The sequence below is a fragment of the Salmo salar genome, chromosome ssa17, assembly GCF_905237065.1.
Source record: "Salmo salar chromosome ssa17, Ssal_v3.1, whole genome shotgun sequence".
NCBI classification, from domain to species: Eukaryota; Metazoa; Chordata; class Actinopteri; order Salmoniformes; family Salmonidae; genus Salmo; species Salmo salar.
Window position 1 is genome coordinate 45,752,322 of NC_059458.1, and position 17,104 is coordinate 45,769,425.

A 17,104-nucleotide genomic window follows, 5' to 3' on the forward strand; every position below is an offset into this window, starting at 1 on the left:
AAAGACTAAAGCACTGTAAAACAGAGGATTCTCTAAGCTAGGCTAAAGACTAAGGCACTGGAAAACAGAGGATTCTCTAAGCTAGGCTAAAGACTAAAGATTTTTCAGGATGTTGACCAAAAACAGCTCACTGACTGACATCTATTCCTGAAAAGTGACCTTTTCAAGTCTGTACTTGAATATAGTTGTTGGTTGCCAAGTCGTATGTTTGTGAATTAAAATGTGAGTGATATTCGTATATCTAGCGTACATTCTACCTAGCCGGCAGTAGACCAGTGTTTTTCCATGAGCTGAGTGTTGTGTGTTGGTTTCTGAGAGGTGGAACAGCTAAGGGAATTTCCTTGTAAAATAACCCATGAGCACCACAATGTAAGGTTCATAGGATCTATATATATACATTTTTCAACCATTTTCCATTGTAAAAATGAGGAATAAGCAAAGGCTTTGATTTCTGGTCAGATGAAAAAGGGGTCTTGAACAACGTCTAGCAGAAAGTCTTAAAAGCAGTAAGAAATACATCAAAACACAATATTGTTGAAGACCCCTGTCAACTAATATAAAATGATTTGCCTTATGTAAGTTAAGAAACATTGCCATGTCATTCCGTTACCAAAAACCCCCATCTTTAAGATATTTTCTGGTTTCTCTCCCTCGTGATGAGGAAGGATAATGAAAGTTCACAAAGTAACAAGTAAAGGTCGACCCACCAATTACTTAGTGTTTTTACTGATATCAACTTTTTCTTGTGAATTAAGTGATTTAAAACTCGTAATTCTGTTACCAAAATCGGTAATGGAATTACTGAGAAAATCTGTTATTTGTCACCTGCTTGCTAAACAACAGGTGTAGACTAACAGTGACATGCTTACTGACGAATCATTTTACAACAATGCAGAGTTAGATTACAATAATAAATCATTGAAACGGGGACACAAGGAATAAATACACAGTGAATAACTAGTCAAGATAATGTTGCTATATACAGGGCATTCAGAAAGTATTCAGACCACTTCACTTTCTCCGCATTTTGTTACATTACAGCCTTATTCTAAAATGGATTAAATACATTGTTTTCCTCATCCATCTACACACAATACCCCATAATGACATCACAAAACCCCATAATGACATCACAATACCCAATAATGACATCACAATACCCCATAATGACGTCACAATACCCCATAATGACATCACAATACCCCATAATGACATCACAATACCCCATAATGACAAAGCAAAAACTGGTTTGTAGAAATGTTTGCTAATTTATGAAAAATAAAAAACAGAAATACCTTATTTACATAAGTATTCAGACCCCTTTGCTATGAGACTAAATTGAACTCAGGTGAATCCTGTTTCCATTGATCATCCTTGAGATGTTTCTACAACTTGATTGGAGTCCATTTGTGGGAAATTTAGTTGATTGAACATTTATTTGGAAAAGTACACACTTGTCTATATAAGGTCCCACAGCATGTCAGAACTAAAACCAAGCCATTAGGTCGAAGGAATTGTCCGTAGAGCTCCAAGACAGGATTGTGTCGAGGCACCAATTTGGGATAGTGTACCAAAAAATGTCTGGAGCATTGAAGGTCCCCAAGAACACAGTGGCCTCCATCATTCTTAAATGGAAGAAGTTTGGAACCACCAAGGCACTTCCTAGAGCTGGGCGCCCGGCCAAACTGAGCAATCGGGGTAAAAGGGCCTTGGTCAGGGAGGTGACCAAGAACCCAATGCTCACTCTGACAGGGCCCCAGAGTTCCTCTGTGGAGATGGGAGAACCTTCCAGAAGGACAACCATCTCTGCAGCCCTCCACCAATCAGGTCTTTATGGTAGAGTGGCCAGACGGAAGCCACTCCTCAGTAAAAGGCACATGACAGCCTGCTTGGAGTTTGCTCAAAGGCACCTAAAGGACCCTCAGACCATGAGAAACAAGATTCTCTGATCTGATGAAACCAAGATTGCATTCAGGCCACAGAGTTCAAAGTGTCACATCTGGAGGAAACCTGGCACCATCCCTACGGTGAAGCACGGTGGTGGCAGCATCATGCTGTGGGGATGTTTTCCAGTCGCAGGAACTGGGAGACTAGTCAGGATCAAGAGAAAGATGAATGGAGCAAAGTACAGAGAGATCCTTGATGAAAACCTGCTCCAGAGCGCTCAGGACCTCAGACTGGGGCGGAGGTTCACCTTCCAACAGGACAACGACCCTAAGCACACAGCCAAGACAACGCAGGAGTGGCTTCGGGACAAGTCTCTGAATGTCCTTGAGTGGCCCAGCCAGAGCCCGGACTTGAACCTGATCGAACATCTATGGAGAGACCTAAAAATAGTTGTGCAGCGACGCTCCACATCCAACCTGACAGAGCTTGAGAGGATCTGCAGAGAAGAATGGGAGAAACTCCCCAAATACAGGTGTGCCAAGAAGACTCAAGGCTGTAATCGCTGCCAAAGGTGCTTCAACAAAGTACTGAGTAAAGGGTCTGAATACTTATGAAAATGTGATATTTCTGGTTTTTATTTTTAATACATTTGCAAAACTGTCTACAAACCAGTTTTTGCTTTGTCGTTATGGGGTATTGTGTGTAGATTGATGAGGGGGAAAAACTATTTAACCCATTTTACAATGAGGCTGTAATGCAACGGTTTGGGGAAAAAGTCAAGGGTCTGAATACTTTCCAAAGAAGAGTACTGTAGGGTTAGGGTCACAGGTCAGGACCAGGGGAGAGTACTGTAAGGTTAGGGTCACAGGTCAGGACCAGGGAAGTGTACTGTAGGGTTAGGGTCACAGGTCAGGACCAGGGGAGAGTACTGTAGGTTTAGGGTCACAGGTCAGGGCCAGGGGAGAGTACTGTAGGGTTAGGGTCACAGGTCGGGACCAGGGAAGTCTACTGTACGGTTAGGGTCACAGGTCAGGACCAGGGAAGTGTACTGTACGGTTAGGGTCACAGGTCAGGACCAGGGAAGTGTACTGTAGGGTTAGGGTCACAGGTCAGGACCAGGGAAGTGTACTGTACGGTTAGGGTCACAGGTCAGGACCAGGGAAGTGTACTGTAGGGTTAGGGTCACAGGTCAGGGCCAGGGAAGTGTACTGTAGGGTTAGGGTCACAGGTCAGGGCCAGGGAAGTGTACTGTAGGGTTAGGGTCACAGGTCAGGGCCAGGGGAGAGTACTGTAGGGTTAGGGTCACAGGTCAGGACCAGGGGAGAGTACTGTAGGGTTAGGGTCACAGGTCAGGACCAGGGGAGAGTACTGTAGGGTTAGGGTCACAGGTCAGGACCAGGGGAGAGTACTGTAGGGTTAGGGTCACAGGTCAGGACCAGGGGAGAGTACTGTAGGGTTAGGGTCACAGGTCAGGGCCAGGGAAGTGTACTGTAGGGTTAGGGTCACAGGTCAGGGCCAGGGGAGAGTACTGTAGAGGTAGGGTCACAGGTCAGGGCCAGGGGAGAGTACTGTAGGGTTAGGGTCACAGGTCAGGGCCAGGGAAGTGTACTGTAGGGTTAGGGTCACAGGTCAGGGCCAGGGGAGAGTACTGTAGAGGTAGGGTCACAGGTCAGGGCCAGGGGAGAGTACTGTAGGGTTAGGGTCACAGGTCAGGACCAGGGGAGAGTACTGTAGGATTAGGGTCAAAGGTCAGGTCCAGGGGAGAGTACTGTAGGGTTAGGGTCAGAACAGAGCGATATCCTAGTCCCAGGTTAGGGTTAGGGTCACAGGTCAGGGCCAGGGCAGAGTACTGTAGAGGTAGGGTCACAGGTCAGGGCCAGGGGAGAGTACTGTAGGGTTAGGGTCACAGGTCAGGGCCAGGGAAGTGTACTGTAGGGTTAGGGTCACAGGTCAGGGCCAGGGGAGAGTACTGTAGAGGTAGGGTCACAGGTCAGGGCCAGGGGAGAGTACTGTAGGGTTAGGGTCACAGGTCAGGACCAGGGGAGAGTACTGTAGGATTAGGGTCAAAGGTCAGGTCCAGGGGAGAGTACTGTAGGGTTAGGGTCAGAACAGAGCGATATCCTAGTCCCAGGTTAGGGTTAGGGTCACAGGTCAGGGCCAGGGCAGAGTACTGTAGGTTTAGGGTCAGAGTGATATCCTAGTCCCAGGTTAGGGTCAGAGCAGAGCGATATCCTAGTCCCAGGTTAGGGTCAGAGAAGAGCGATATCCTAGTCCCAGGTTAGGGTCAGAGCAGAGGGATATCCTAGTCCCAGGTTAGGGTCAGAGCGGAGCGATATCCTAGTCCCAGGTTAGGATCAGAGCGGAGCGATATCCTAGTCCCAGGTTAGGGTCAGAGCAGAGCGATATCCTAGTCCCAGGTTAGGGTCAGAGCGGAGCGATATCCTAGTCCCAGGTTAGGGTCAGAGCGGAGCGATATCCTAGTCCCAGGTTAGGGTCAGAGCGGAGCGATATCCTAGTCCCAGGTTAGGGTCAGAGCGGAGCGATATCCTAGTCCCAGGTTAGGGTCAGAGCAGAGCGATATCCTAGTCCCAGGTTATGGTCAGAGCAGAGCGATATCCTAGTCCCAGTTTAGGGTCAGAGCAGAGCGATATCCTAGTCCCAGGTTAGGGTCAGAGCAGAGCGATATCCTAGTCCCAGGTTAGGGTCAGAGCAGAGCGATATCCTAGTCCCAGGTTAGGGTCAGAGCAGAGCGATATCCTAGTCCCAGGTTAGGGTTAGGGTCACAGGTCAGGGCAGAGTACTGTAGGGTCAGAGCAGAGCGATATCCTAGTCCCAGGTTAGGTCATGGAAACAGAAGAAAACTCCTGTATTCAATATTCTGTGAGCTATAAAGAGGACTTTTTGGCTTCATCATTGCTGCAGTGTTGCAACATGTTGTTGACAAAATAATGCTGATATCGTTTAACTCTGATCACATGTCATGTAATCAACTTCTAAGCACTGCTGCTCTCTTCCCCTCCCTCTCTCCCTCCCTTCTCTCTCTTTCCTTTCTCTCTCTCTCCCTCCCTTCTCTCTCTCTCCCTTCTCTCTCTCTTTCCCTTCTCTCTCTCTCCCTCCCTTCTCTCTCTTTCCCTTCTCTTTCTCTCCCTCCCTTCTCTCTCTTTCCCTTCTCTCTCTCTCCCTCCCTTCTCTCTCTCTCCCTCCCTTCTCTCTCTCTCTTCCTCCCTTCTCTCTCCCCCTCCCTTCTCTCTCCCTCCCTTCTCTCTCTCTCCCTCCCTTCTCTCTCTCCCCCTCCCTTCTCTCTCTCTCCCTTCTCTCTCTTTCCCTCCCGTCTCTCTCTTTCCCTTCTCTCTCTCCCTCCCTTCTCTTTCTCTCTTCCTCCCTTCTCTCTCCCTCCCTTCTCTCTCTCTCCCTTCTCTCTCCCTCCCTTCTCTCTCCTCCCCTCTCTCTCTCCCCCTCCCTTCTCTCTCCTCCCCTCTCTCTCTCCCCCTCCCTTCTCTCTCTCTCCCTTCTCTCTCTCCCCTCCCTTCTCTCTCTCCCTCCGTATCTCTCTCTCCCTCCCTATCTCTCTCCCTCCCTTTTCTCTCCTCCCTTCTCTCTCTCTCCCTCCCTCTCTCTCTCCCTCTCTCTCTCTCCCTCCCTTCTCTCTCTCTCTCTCTCTCCCTCCCTTCTCTCTCCTCCCCTCTCTCTCTCCCTCCCTTCTCCTCCCTCCCTTCTCTCTCCCCCTCCCTTCTCTCTCTCTCCCTCCCTCCTCTCTCTCTCCTTCCCTCTCTCTCTCCTCCCCTCCCCCCTCCTCTCATCCCCTCCCCCTCCCCTCTACCCTCCTCCTCCACCCCCTCCTCCCCCCACCCCCTCTCTCCCTCCCTCCTCCCCTCTCTCTCCCCCCTCCCCCCCTCCTGTAGAACCTGAAGGCAGATCCAGAGGAGCTGTTCACTAAGTTGGAGAGGATAGGTAAAGGCTCGTTTGGTGAGGTGTTTAAAGGAATAGACAAGAGGACTCAGAAGGTGGTGGCCGTTAAGATCATTGACCTGGAGGAGGCTGAGGATGAGATGGAGGACATCCAGCAGGAGATCACTGTGTTGAGTCAGTGTGACAGCCCCTTCATCACCAAGTACTATGGATCCTACCTGAAGGTAGGTCATAGGGTTAGGGATCAGGGTTAAAGGTCACGGATCCTACCTGAAGGTAGATCATAGGGTTAGGGATCAGGGTTAAAGGTCACGGATCCTACCTGAAGGTAGGTCAAAGGGTTAGGGATCAGGGTTAAAGGTCACGGAGCAGGAGAGATCACTGTCCCATAAACCCGCCCTGCTGTACCGCTATACCCATAAACCCCCCTGCTATACCACTGTCCCATAAACCCTCCTGCTTTACCACTGTCCCATAAACCCCCCTGCTGTACCACTGTCCCATAAACCCCCTGCTGTACCACTGTCCCATAAACCCCCCTGTTATACCACTGTCCCATAAACCCCCCTGCTGTACCCATAAACCCCCTGCTGTCCCATAAACCCCCTGCTGTACCCATAAACCCCCTGTTGCCCCAATGTCCCATAAACCCCCCTGCTGTACCGCTATACCCATAAACCCCCTGCTATACCACTGTCCCATAAACCCCCCTGCTGTACCACTGTCCCATAAACCCCCCTGCTGTACCACTGTCCCATAAACCCCCTGCTGTACCACTGTCCCATAAAACCCCTGTTATACCACTGTCCCATAAACCCCCTGCTGTACCCATAAACCCCCCTGCTGTCCCATAAACCCCCCTGCTGTCCCATAAACCCCCCTGCTGTACCCATAAACCCCCCTGTTGTCCCAATGTCCCATAAACCCCCCCTGCTGTACCGCTATACCCATAAACCCCCTGCTATACCACTGTCCCATAAACCCCCCTGCTGTACCACTGTCCCATAAACCCCCTGCTGTACCACTGTCCCATAAACCCCCTGCTGTACCACTGTCCCATAAACCCCCCTGTTATACCACTGTCCCATAAACCCCCCTGCTGTACCCACAAACCCCCTGCTGTCCCATAAACCCCCCTGCTGTACCCATAAACCCCCTGTTGTCCCAATGTCCCATAAACCCCCCTGCTGTACCACTGTCCCATAAACCCCCAGCTCTACCCATAAACCCCCTGCTATACCCATAAACCCCCTGCTGTACCCTCAAACCCCCTGCTGTACCACTGTCTCATAAACCCCCCTGCTGAACCCTCAAACCCCCCTGCTGTACCCATAAACCCCCCAACTCCATTGATCCAGTCTGTTAGTCAATACCATGTGCAGTTCTGTTGAAGGCTTTTCAAGGCCGTTTTCTAAACGTACTATACTTCAGCGAAGTGTCCTCATTTCTGGCCTAGATACTAAACACTTACTTGATAGAAGAAGCGATGGGGAAGTGGTCCTCCCCTGCAGACATCTGGCCCACGGGCTGATTTTCAGGACGGTCAGCATGTTAGTAGGAAGGGATTTAACATCGCTTTAATCTCACTTCCCACTTCTCTATTTTAATCCCAAATTAAACCCGGATAAAATACTCCTGACTCCCACCAGACAGAGCTTCTCATGGCATCAGCACTAATTTAGAAAGATCTGGAGGAACCAGCCACCTGTCCTAGCACCTCCTGATCTGGAGGAACCATCCCTGTCCTAACACCTCCTCTGTAAGATCTGGAGGAACCAGCTCCCTGTCCTAACACCTCCTCTGTAAGATCTGGAGGAACCCGCCCCTGTCCTAACACCTCCTCTGTTAGATCTGGAGGAACCAGGCCCTGTCCTAACACCTCCACCGTAAGATCTGGAGGAACCAGCCCCCTGTCCTAACACCTCCTCTGTAAGATCTGGAGGAACCAGCTCCCTGTCCTAACACCTCCTCTGTAAGATCTGGAGGAACCCGCCCCTGTCCTAACACCTCCTCTGTTAGATCTGGAGGAACCAGGCCCTGTCCTAACACCTCCACTGTAAGATCTGGAGGAACCAGCCCCCTGTCCTAACACCTCCTCTGTAAGATCTGGAGGAACCAGCCCTGTCCTAACACCTCCTCTGTAAGATCTGGAGGAACCAACCCCCTGTCCTAACACCTCCTCTGTAACTGGTCTCTCTTGTCTGCTTCAGGAGGCCAAGCTGTGGATCATTATGGAGTATCTCGGAGGAGGCTCAGCGTTAGATATGGTGAGTGATGTTACCAGTAGTCAGACAATATGTGGACGTTGTGCTAGCTAACGGTGGGCGGCTGTGCTAGCTAACAGGGGGCGGTTGTGCTAGCTGACGGTGGGCGGTTGCGCTAGCTAACGGTGGGCGGTTGCGCTAGCTAACGGGGGGCGGTTGCGCTAGCTAACGGGGGGCGGCTGTGCTAGCTAACGGGGGACGGTTGTGCTAGCTAACGGGTGGTTGTGCTAGCTATCGGGGGCAGTTGTGTGAGTTGCGCTAGCTAACGGGGGTGGTTGTGCTAGCTAACGGGGCGGTTGTGCTAGCTAACGGGGGCGGTTGTGTGAGTTGGGCTAGCTAACGGGGGGCGGTTGTGTGAGTTGCGCTAGCTAACGGGCGGTTGTGCTAGCTAACAGGCGGTTGTGCAAGCTAATGGACGGTTGTGCTAGCTAACGGGCGGTTGTGCTAGCTAACGGGCGGTTGTGTGAGTTGCGCTAGCTAACGGGGGTGGTTGTGTGAGTCGCGCTAGCTAACGGGGGCGGTTGTGTGAGTTGCGCTAGCTTAACGGGGCGGTTGTGTGAGTTGCGCTAGCTAACGGGGGAGGTTGTGTGAGTTGTGCTAGCTAACGGGGGCGGTTGTGCTAGCTAACGGGGGCGGTTGTGTGAGTTGCGCTAGCTAACGGGGGAGGTTGTGTGAGTTGTGCTAACTAACGGGGGGCGGTTGTGTGAGTTGCGCTAGCTAACGGGGGAGGTTGTGTGAGTTGTGCTTGCTAATGGGGGCGGTTGTGTGAGTTGTGCTAGCTAACGGGGATGGTTGTGTGAGTTGCGCTAGCTAACGGGGGCAGTTGTGTGAGTTGCGCTAGCTAACGGGGATGGTTGTGTGAGTTGCGCTAGCTAATGGGGGCGGTTGTGTGAGTTGCGCTAGCTAACGGGGGGTGGTTGTGTGAGTTGTCCTAGCTAACGCGGGCGGTTGTGTGAGTTGCGCTAGCTAACGCTGGCGGTTGTGTGAGTTGCGCTAGCTAACGGGGGCGATTGTGCTAGCTAACGGGGGCGGTTGTGTGAGTTGCGCTAGCTAACGGGGGCGGTTGTGTGAGTTGCGCTAGCTAACGGGGGCGGTTGTGTGAGTTACGCTAGCTAATGGGGGCGGTTGTGTGAGTTGCGCTAGCTAACAGGGGGCGGTTGTGTGAGTTGCGCTAGCTAACGGGGGGCGGTTGTGTGAGTTGTGCTAGCGAACGGGGGCGGTTGTGTGAGTTACGCTAGCTAATGGGGGGCGGTTGTGTGAGTTGCGCTAGCTAACGGGGGCGGTTGTGTGAGTTGCACTAGCTAACAGGGCAGTTGTGTGAGTTGTGCTAGCTAACGGGGATGGTTGTGTGAGTTGCGCTAGCTAACGGGGGCGGTTGTGCTAGCTAACGGGGCGGTTGTGTGAGTTGCGCTAGCTAACGGGGCGGTTGTGCTAGCTAACGGGGCGGTTGTGTGAGTTGCGCTAGCTAATGGGGGCGGTTGTGTGAGTTGCGCTAGCTAACGGGGGCGGTTGTGTGAGTTGCGCTAGCTAACGGGGGTGGTTGTGTGAGTTGCCCTAGCTAACGCGGGCGGTAGTGTGAGTTGCGCTAGCTAACGGGGGGCTGTTGTGTGAGTTGCGCTAGCTAACGGGGGCGGTTGTGTGAGTTGTGCTAGCTAACGGGGCGGTTGTGTGAGTGCGCTAGCTAACGGGGGCGGTTGTGTGAGTTGCGCTAGCTAACGGGGAGGTTGTGTGAGTTGCGCTAACTAACGGGGGCGGTTGTGTGAGTTGCGCTAGCTAACGGGGGAGGTTGTGTGAGTTGTGCTTGCTAACGGGGGCGGTTGTGTGAGTTGTGCTAGCTAACGGGGATGGTTGTGTGAGTTGCGCTAGCTAACGGGGGCAGTTGTGTGAGTTGCGCTAGCTAACGGGGATGGTTGTGTGAGTTGCGCTAGCTAACGGGGGCGGTTGTGTGAGTTGCGCTAGCTAACGGGGGGTGGTTGTGTGAGTTGTCCTAGCTAACGCGGGCGGTTGTGTGAGTTGCGCTAGCTAACGCTGGCGGTTGTGTGAGTTGCGCTAGCTAACGGGGGCGATTGTGCGCTAGCTAACGGGGCGGTTGTGTGAGTTGCGCTAGCTAACGGGGCGGTTGTGTGAGTTGCGCTAGCTAACGGGGCGGTTGTGTGAGTTACGCTAGCTAACGGGGGCGGTTGTGTGAGTTGCGCTAGCTAACAGGGGGCGGTTGTGTGAGTTGCGCTAGCTAACGGGGCGGTTGTGTGAGTTGTGCTAGCGAACGGGGCGGTTGTGTGAGTTGCGCTAGCTAACGGGGGCGGTTGTGTGAGTTGCGCTAGCTAACGGGGGGCGGTTGTGTGAGTTGCACTAGCTAACGGGGCGGTTGTGTGAGTTGTGCTAGCTAACGGGGATGGTTGTGTGAGTTGCGCTAGCTAACGGGGGCGGTTGTGCTAGCTAACGGGGGCGGTTGTGTGAGTTGCGCTAGCTAACGGGGGCGGTTGTGCCTAGCTAACGGGGCGGTTGTGTGAGTTGCGCTAGCTAACGGGGGCGGTTGTGTGAGTTGCGCTAGCTAACGGGGCGGTTGTGTGAGTTGCGCTAGCTAACGGGGGGTGGTTGTGTGAGTTGTCCTAGCTAACGCGGGCGGTTGTGTGAGTTGCGCTAGCTAACGGGGGGCTGTTGTGTGAGTTGCGCTAGCTAACGGGGCGGTTGTGTGAGTTGTGCTAGCTAACGGGGGCGGTTGTGTGAGTTGCGCTAGCTAACGGGGCGGTTGTGTGAGTTGCGCTAGCTAACGGGGGCAGTTGTGTGAGTTGCGCTAGCTGACGGGGGCGGTTGTGTGAGTTGCTCTAGCTAACGGGGGCGGTTGTGTGAGTTGCGCTAGCTAACGGGGCGGTTGTGTGAGTTGCGCTAGCTAACGGGGAGGTTGTGTGAGTTGTGCTAGCTAACGGGGGCGGTTGTGTGAGTTGCGCTAGCTAACGGGGCGCGGTTGTGTGAGTTGCGCTAGCTAACGGGGCGGTTGTGTGAGTTGCGCTAGCTAACGGGGGCGGTTGTGTGAGTTGCGCTAGCTAATGGGGGGCGGTTGTGTGAGTTGCGCTAGCTAACGGGGGGCGGTTGTGTGAGTTGCGCTAGCTAACGAGGGCAGTTGTGTGAGTTGCGCTAGCTAACGGGGGCGGTTGTGTGAGTTGCGCTAGCTAACGGGGGCGGTTGTGTGAGTTGCGCTAGCTAACGAGGGCAGTTGTGTGAGTTGTGCTAGCTAACGGGGACGGTTGTGTGAGTTGCGCTAGCTAACGGGGGCGGTTGTGTGAGTTGCGCTAGCTAACGGGGGGCGGTTGTGTGAGTTGCGCTAGCTAACGGGGGGCGGTTGTGTGAGTTGCGCTTGCTAACGAGGGCGGTTGTGTGAGTTGCGCTAGCTAACGGGGGGCGGTTGTGTGAGTTGCCCTAGCTAACGCGGGCGGTTGTGTGAGTTGCACTAGCTAACGCGGGCGGTTGTGTGAGTTGCGCTAGCTAACGGGGCGGTTGTGTGAGTTGCGCTAGCTAACGGGGGCGGTTGTGTGAGTTGCGCTAGCTAACGGGGCGGTTGTGTGAGTTGCGCTAGCTAACGGGGGCGGTTGTGTGAGTTGCGCTAGCTAACGGGGGCGGTTGTGTGAGTTGCGCTAGCTAACGGGGCGGTTGTGTGAGTTGCGCTAGCTAACGGGGGCGGTTGTCTGAGTTGCGCTAGCTAACGGGGGCGGTTGTGTGAGTTGCGCTAGCTAACGGGGGCGGTTGTGTGAGTTGCGCTAGCTAACGGGGACGGTTGTGTGAGTTGCGCTAGCTAACGGGGGCGGTTGTGTGAGTTGCGCTAGCTAACGGGGCGGTTGTGTGAGTTGCGCTAGCTAACGGGGGCGGTTGTGTGAGTTGCGCTAGCTAACGGGGATGGTTGTGTGAGTTGCGCTAGCTAACGGGGGCGGTTGTGTGAGTTGCGCTAGCTAACGGGGGACGGTTGTCTGAGTTGCGCTAGCTAACGGGGGCGGTTGTGGCCTAGCTAACGGTGGCGGTTGTGTGAGTTGCGCTAGCTAACGGGGGAGGTTGTGTGAGTTGCGCTAGCTAACGGGGGCGGTTGTGTGAGTTGCGCTAGCTAACGGGGGCGGTTGTGTGAGTTGCGCTAGCTAACGGGGGCGGTTGTGTGAGTTGCGCTAGCTAACGGGGGCGGTTGTGCTAGCTAACTTGGGCGGTTGTGCTAGCTAACGGGGGCGGTTGTGTGAGTTGCGCTAGCTAATGGGGGGCGGTTGTGTGAGTTGCGCTAGCTAACGGGCGGCAGTTGTGTGAGTTGCGCTAGCTAACGAGGGCAGTTGTGTGAGTTGTGCTAGCTAACGGGGATGTTTGTGTGAGTTGCGCTAGCTAACGGGGGCGGTTGTGTGAGTTGCGCTAGCTAACGGGGGGCGGTTGTGTGAGTTGCGCTAGCTAACGGGGGCGGTTGTGTGAGTTGCGCTAGCTAACGAGGGCGGTTGTGTGAGTTGCGCTAGCTAACGGGGACGGTTGTGTGAGTTGCGCTAGCTAACGGGGGCGGTTGTGTGAGTTGCGCTAGCTAACGGGGGGTGGTTGTGTGAGTTGTCCTAGCTAACGCGGGCGGTTGTGTGAGTTGCGCTAGCTAACGGGGGGCTGTTGTGTGAGTTGCGCTAGCTAACGGGGGCGGTTGTGTGAGTTGCGCTAGCTAACGAGGGCAGTTGTGTGAGTTGCGCTAGCTAACGGGGATGGTTGTGTGAGTTGCGCTAGCTAACGGGGCGGTTGTGTGAGTTGCGCTAGCTAACGGGGGTGGTTGTGTGAGTTGTCCTAGCTAACGCGGGCGGTTGTGTGAGTTGCGCTAGCTAACGGGGGCGGTTGTGTGAGTTGCGCTAGCTAACGGGGGGCGGTTGTGTGAGTTGCGCTAGCTAACGGGGGACGGTTGTCTGAGTTGCGCTAGCTAACGGGGCGTTTGTGTGAGTTGTCCTAGCTAACGCGGGCGGTTGTGTGAGTTGCGCTAGCTAACGCGGGCGGTTGTGTGAGTTGCGCTAGCTAACGGGGCGGTTGTGCCTAGCTAACGGGGGCGGTTGTGTGAGTTGCGCTAGCTAACGGGGGAGGTTGTGTGAGTTGTGCTAGCTAACGGGGGCGGTTGTGTGAGTTGCGCTAGCTAACGGGCGCGGTTGTGTGAGTTGCGCTAGCTAACGGGGGCGGTTGTGTGAGTTGCGCTAGCTAACGGGGCGGTTGTGTGAGTTACGCTAGCTTATGGGGGCGGTTGTGTGAGTTGCGCTAGCTAACGGGGGGCGGTTGTGTGAGTTGCGCTAGCTAACGGGGGCGGTTGTGTGAGTTGCGCTAGCTAACGGGGCGTATGTGTGAGTTACGCTAGCTAACGGGGGCGGTTGTGTGAGTTGCGCTAGCTAACGGGGGGCGGTTGTGTGAGTTGTCCTAGCTAACGGGGGTGGTTGTGTGAGTTGTCCTAGCTAACGCGGGCGGTTGTGTGAGTTGCGCTAGCTAACGGGGGGCTGTTGTGTGAGTTACGCTAGCTACTGGGGCGGTTGTGTGAGTTGCGCTAGCTAACGGGGGCGGTTGTGTGAGTTGCGCTAGCTAACGGGGGCGGTTGTGTGAGTTGCGCTAGCTAACGGGGCGGTTGTGTGAGTTGCGCTAGCTAACGGGGGCGGTTGTGTGAGTTGCGCTAGCTAACGGGGGCGGTTGTGTGAGTTGTCCTAGCTAACGGGGGTGGTTGTGTGAGTTGTCCTAGCTTACGCGGGCGGTTGTGTGAGTTGCGCTAGCTAACGGGGGCGCTTGTGTGAGTTGCGCTAGCTAACGGGGCGGTTGTGTGAGTTGCGCTAGCTAACGGGGCGGTTGTGTGAGTTGCGCTAGCTAACGGGGGATGGTTGTCTGAGTTGCGCTAGCTAACGGGGCGGTTGTGCTAGCTAACGGGGGCGGTTGTGTGAGTTGCGCTAGCTAACGGGGGCGGTTGTGCCTAGCTAACGGGGGCGGTTGTGTGAGTTGCGCTAGCTAACGGGGGCTGTTGTGTGAGTTGCGCTAGCTAACGGGGCGGTTGTGTGAGTTGCGCTAGCTAACGGGGGTGGTTGTGTGAGTTGCGCTAGCTAACGGGGCGGTTGTGTGAGTTGCGCTAGCTAACGGGGGCGGTTGTGTGAGTTGCGCTAGCTAACGGGGGCGGTTGTGTGAGTTGCGCTAGCTAACGGGGCGGTTGTGTGAGTTGCGCTAGCTAACGGGGGGCTGTTGTGTGAGTTGCGCTAGCTAACGGGGGCGGTTGTGTGTGTTGCGCTAGCTAACGGGGCGGTTGTGTGAGTTGCGCTAGCTAACGGGGCGGTTGTGTGAGTTGCGCTAGCTAACGGGGGCGGTTGTGTGAGTTGCGCTAGCTAACGGGGCGGTTGTGTGAGTTGCGCTAGCTAACGGGGCGGTTGTGTGAGTTGCGCTAGCTAACGGGGGGCTGTTGTGTGAGTTGCGCTAGCTAACGGGGCGGTTGTGTGAGTTTTGCTAGCTAACGGGGGCGGTTGTGTGAGTTGCGCTAGCTAACGGGGGCGGTTGTGTGAGTTGCGCTAGCTAACGGGGGCGGTTGTGTGAGTTGCGCTAGCTAACGGGGGCGGTTGTGTGAGTTGCGCTAGCTAACGGGGGCGGTTGTGTGAGTTGCGCTAGCTAACGGGGGCGGTTGTGTGAGTTGCGCTAGCTAACGGGGGCGGTTGTGTGAGTTGCGCTAGCTAACGGGGGCGGTTGTCTGAGTTGCGCTAGCTAACGGGGCGGTTGTGTGAGTTGCGCTAGCTAACGGGGATGGTTGTGTGAGTTGCGCTAGCTAACGGGGGCGGTTGTGTGAGTTGCGCTAGCTAACGGGGGCGGTTGTGTGAGTTGCGCTAGCTAACGGGGGCGGTTGTGTGAGTTGCGCTTGCTAACGAGGGCGGTTGTGTGAGTTGCGCTAGCTAACGGGGCGGTTGTGTGAGTTGCGCTAGCTAACGGGGGCGGTTGTGTGAGTTGCGCTAGCTGACGGGGGCTGTTGTGTGAGTTGCTCTAGCTAACGGGGGCGGTTGTGTGAGTTGCGCTAGCTAACGGGGGCGGTTGTGTGAGTTGCGCTAGCTAACGGGGGCGGTTGTGTGAGTTGCGCTAGCTAACGGGGGACGGTTGTCTGAGTTGCGCTAGCTAACGGGGGCGGTTGTGTGAGTTGCGCTAGCTAACTGGGGCGGTTGTGTGAGTTGCACTAGCTAACGGGGGCGGTTGTGTGAGTTGCGCTAGCTAACGGGGACGGTTGTGTGAGTTGCGCTAGCTAACGGGGGCGGTTGTGTGAGTTGCGCTAGCTAACGGGGGGTGGTTGTGTGAGTTGTCCTAGCTAACGCGGGCGGTTGTGTGAGTTGCGCTAGCTAACGGGGGCTGTTGTGTGAGTTGCGCTAGCTAACGGGGGCGGTTGTGTGAGTTGCGCTAGCTAACGGGGGCGGTTGTGTGAGTTGCTCTAGCTAACGGGGCGGTTGTGTGAGTTGCGCTAGCTAACGGGGGCGGTTGTCTGAGTTGCGCTAGCTAACGGGGGCGGTTGTGTGAGTTGCGCTAGCTAACGGGGGCGGTTGTGTGAGTTGCGCTAGCTAACGGGGGCGGTTGTGTGAGTTGCGCTAGCTAACGGGGGCGGTTGTGTGAGTTGCGCTAGCTAACGGGGGCGGTTGTGTGAGTTGCGCTAGCTAACGGGGGCGGTTGTGTGAGTTGCGCTAGCTAACGGGGGCGGTTGTGTGAGTTGCGCTAGCTAACGGGGGCGGTTGTGTGAGTTGCGCTAGCTAACGGGGGCGGTTGTCTGAGTTGCGCTAGCTAACGGGGGCGGTTGTGTGAGTTGCGCTAGCTAACGGTGGCGGTTGTGTGAGTTGCGCTAGCTAACGGGGCGGTTGTGTGAGTTGCGCTAGCTAACGGGGCGGTTGTGTGAGTTGCGCTAGCTAACGGGGGCGGTTGTGTGAGTTGCGCTAGCTAACGGGGGCGGTTGTGTGAGTTGCGCTAGCTAACGGGGGCGGTTGTGCTAGCTAACTTGGGCGGTTGTGCTAGCTAACGGGGGCGGTTGTGTGAGTTGCGCTAGCTAACGGGGGCGGTTGTGTGAGTTGCGCTAGCTAACGGGCGGCGGTTGTGTGAGTTGCGCTAGCTAACGAGGGCGGTTGTGTGAGTTGCGCTAGCTAACGGGGATGTTTGTGTGAGTTGCGCTAGCTAACGGGGGCGGTTGTGTGAGTTGCGCTAGCTAACGGGGGCGGTTGTGTGAGTTGCGCTAGCTAACGGGGGCGGTTGTGTGAGTTGCGCTAGCTAACGAGGGCAGTTGTGTGAGTTGCGCTAGCTAACGGGGGCGGTTGTGTGAGTTGCGCTAGCTAACGGGGGCGGTTGTGTGAGTTGCGCTAGCTAACGGGGGGTGGTTGTGTGAGTTGTCCTAGCTAACGCGGGCGGTTGTGTGAGTTGCGCTAGCTAACGGGGGGCTGTTGTGTGAGTTGCGCTAGCTAACGGGGGCGGTTGTGTGAGTTGCGCTAGCTAACGAGGGCAGTTGTGTGAGTTGCGCTAGCTAACGGGGATGGTTGTGTGAGTTGCGCTAGCTAATGGGGCGGTTGTGTGAGTTGCGCTAGCTAACGGGGGGTGGTTGTGTGAGTTGTCCTAGCTAACGCGGGCGGTTGTGTGAGTTGCGCTAGCTAACAGGGGCGGTTGTGTGAGTTGCGCTAGCTAACGGGGGGGCGGTTGTGTGAGTTGCGCTAGCTAACGGGGAACGGTTGTCTGAGTTGCGCTAGCTAACGGGGCGTTTGTGTGAGTTGTCCTAGCTAACGCGGGCGGTTGTGTGAGTTGCGCTAGCTAACGCTGGCGGTTGTGTGAGTTGCGCTAGCTAACGGGGGCGGTTGTGCTAGCTAACGGGGGCGGTTGTGTGAGTTGCGCTAGCTAAAGGGGGAGGTTGTGTGAGTTGCGCTAGCTAACGGGGGCGGTTGTGTGAGTTGCGCTAGCTAACGGGCGCGGTTGTGTGAGTTGCGCTAGCTAACGGGGGCGGTTGTGTGAATTGCGCTAGCTAACGGGGGCGGTTGTGTGAGTTACGCTAGCTTCTGGGGCGGTTGTGTGAGATGCGCTAGCTA

The 17,104-nt window shown here is 55.0% G+C and overlaps 1 protein-coding gene across 1 annotated transcript in view; it reads left to right on the forward strand.

Annotated features, from left to right (window-relative positions):
• Positions 1–5,789: 5,789 nt before the first annotated feature.
• The window catches only part of LOC106575832 (serine/threonine-protein kinase 24), a gene marked incomplete at its 5' end in the record, with an annotated part of 194,213 nt that continues 182,898 nt past the window's right edge, over positions 5,790–17,104 (forward strand). The window contains 2 exons of the mRNA XM_045699652.1: positions 5,790–6,020; positions 8,007–8,063. Coding sequence (XP_045555608.1) covers positions 5,790–6,020; positions 8,007–8,063 — 288 coding nt within the window. The remainder of the gene's footprint in view (positions 6,021–8,006; positions 8,064–17,104) is intronic.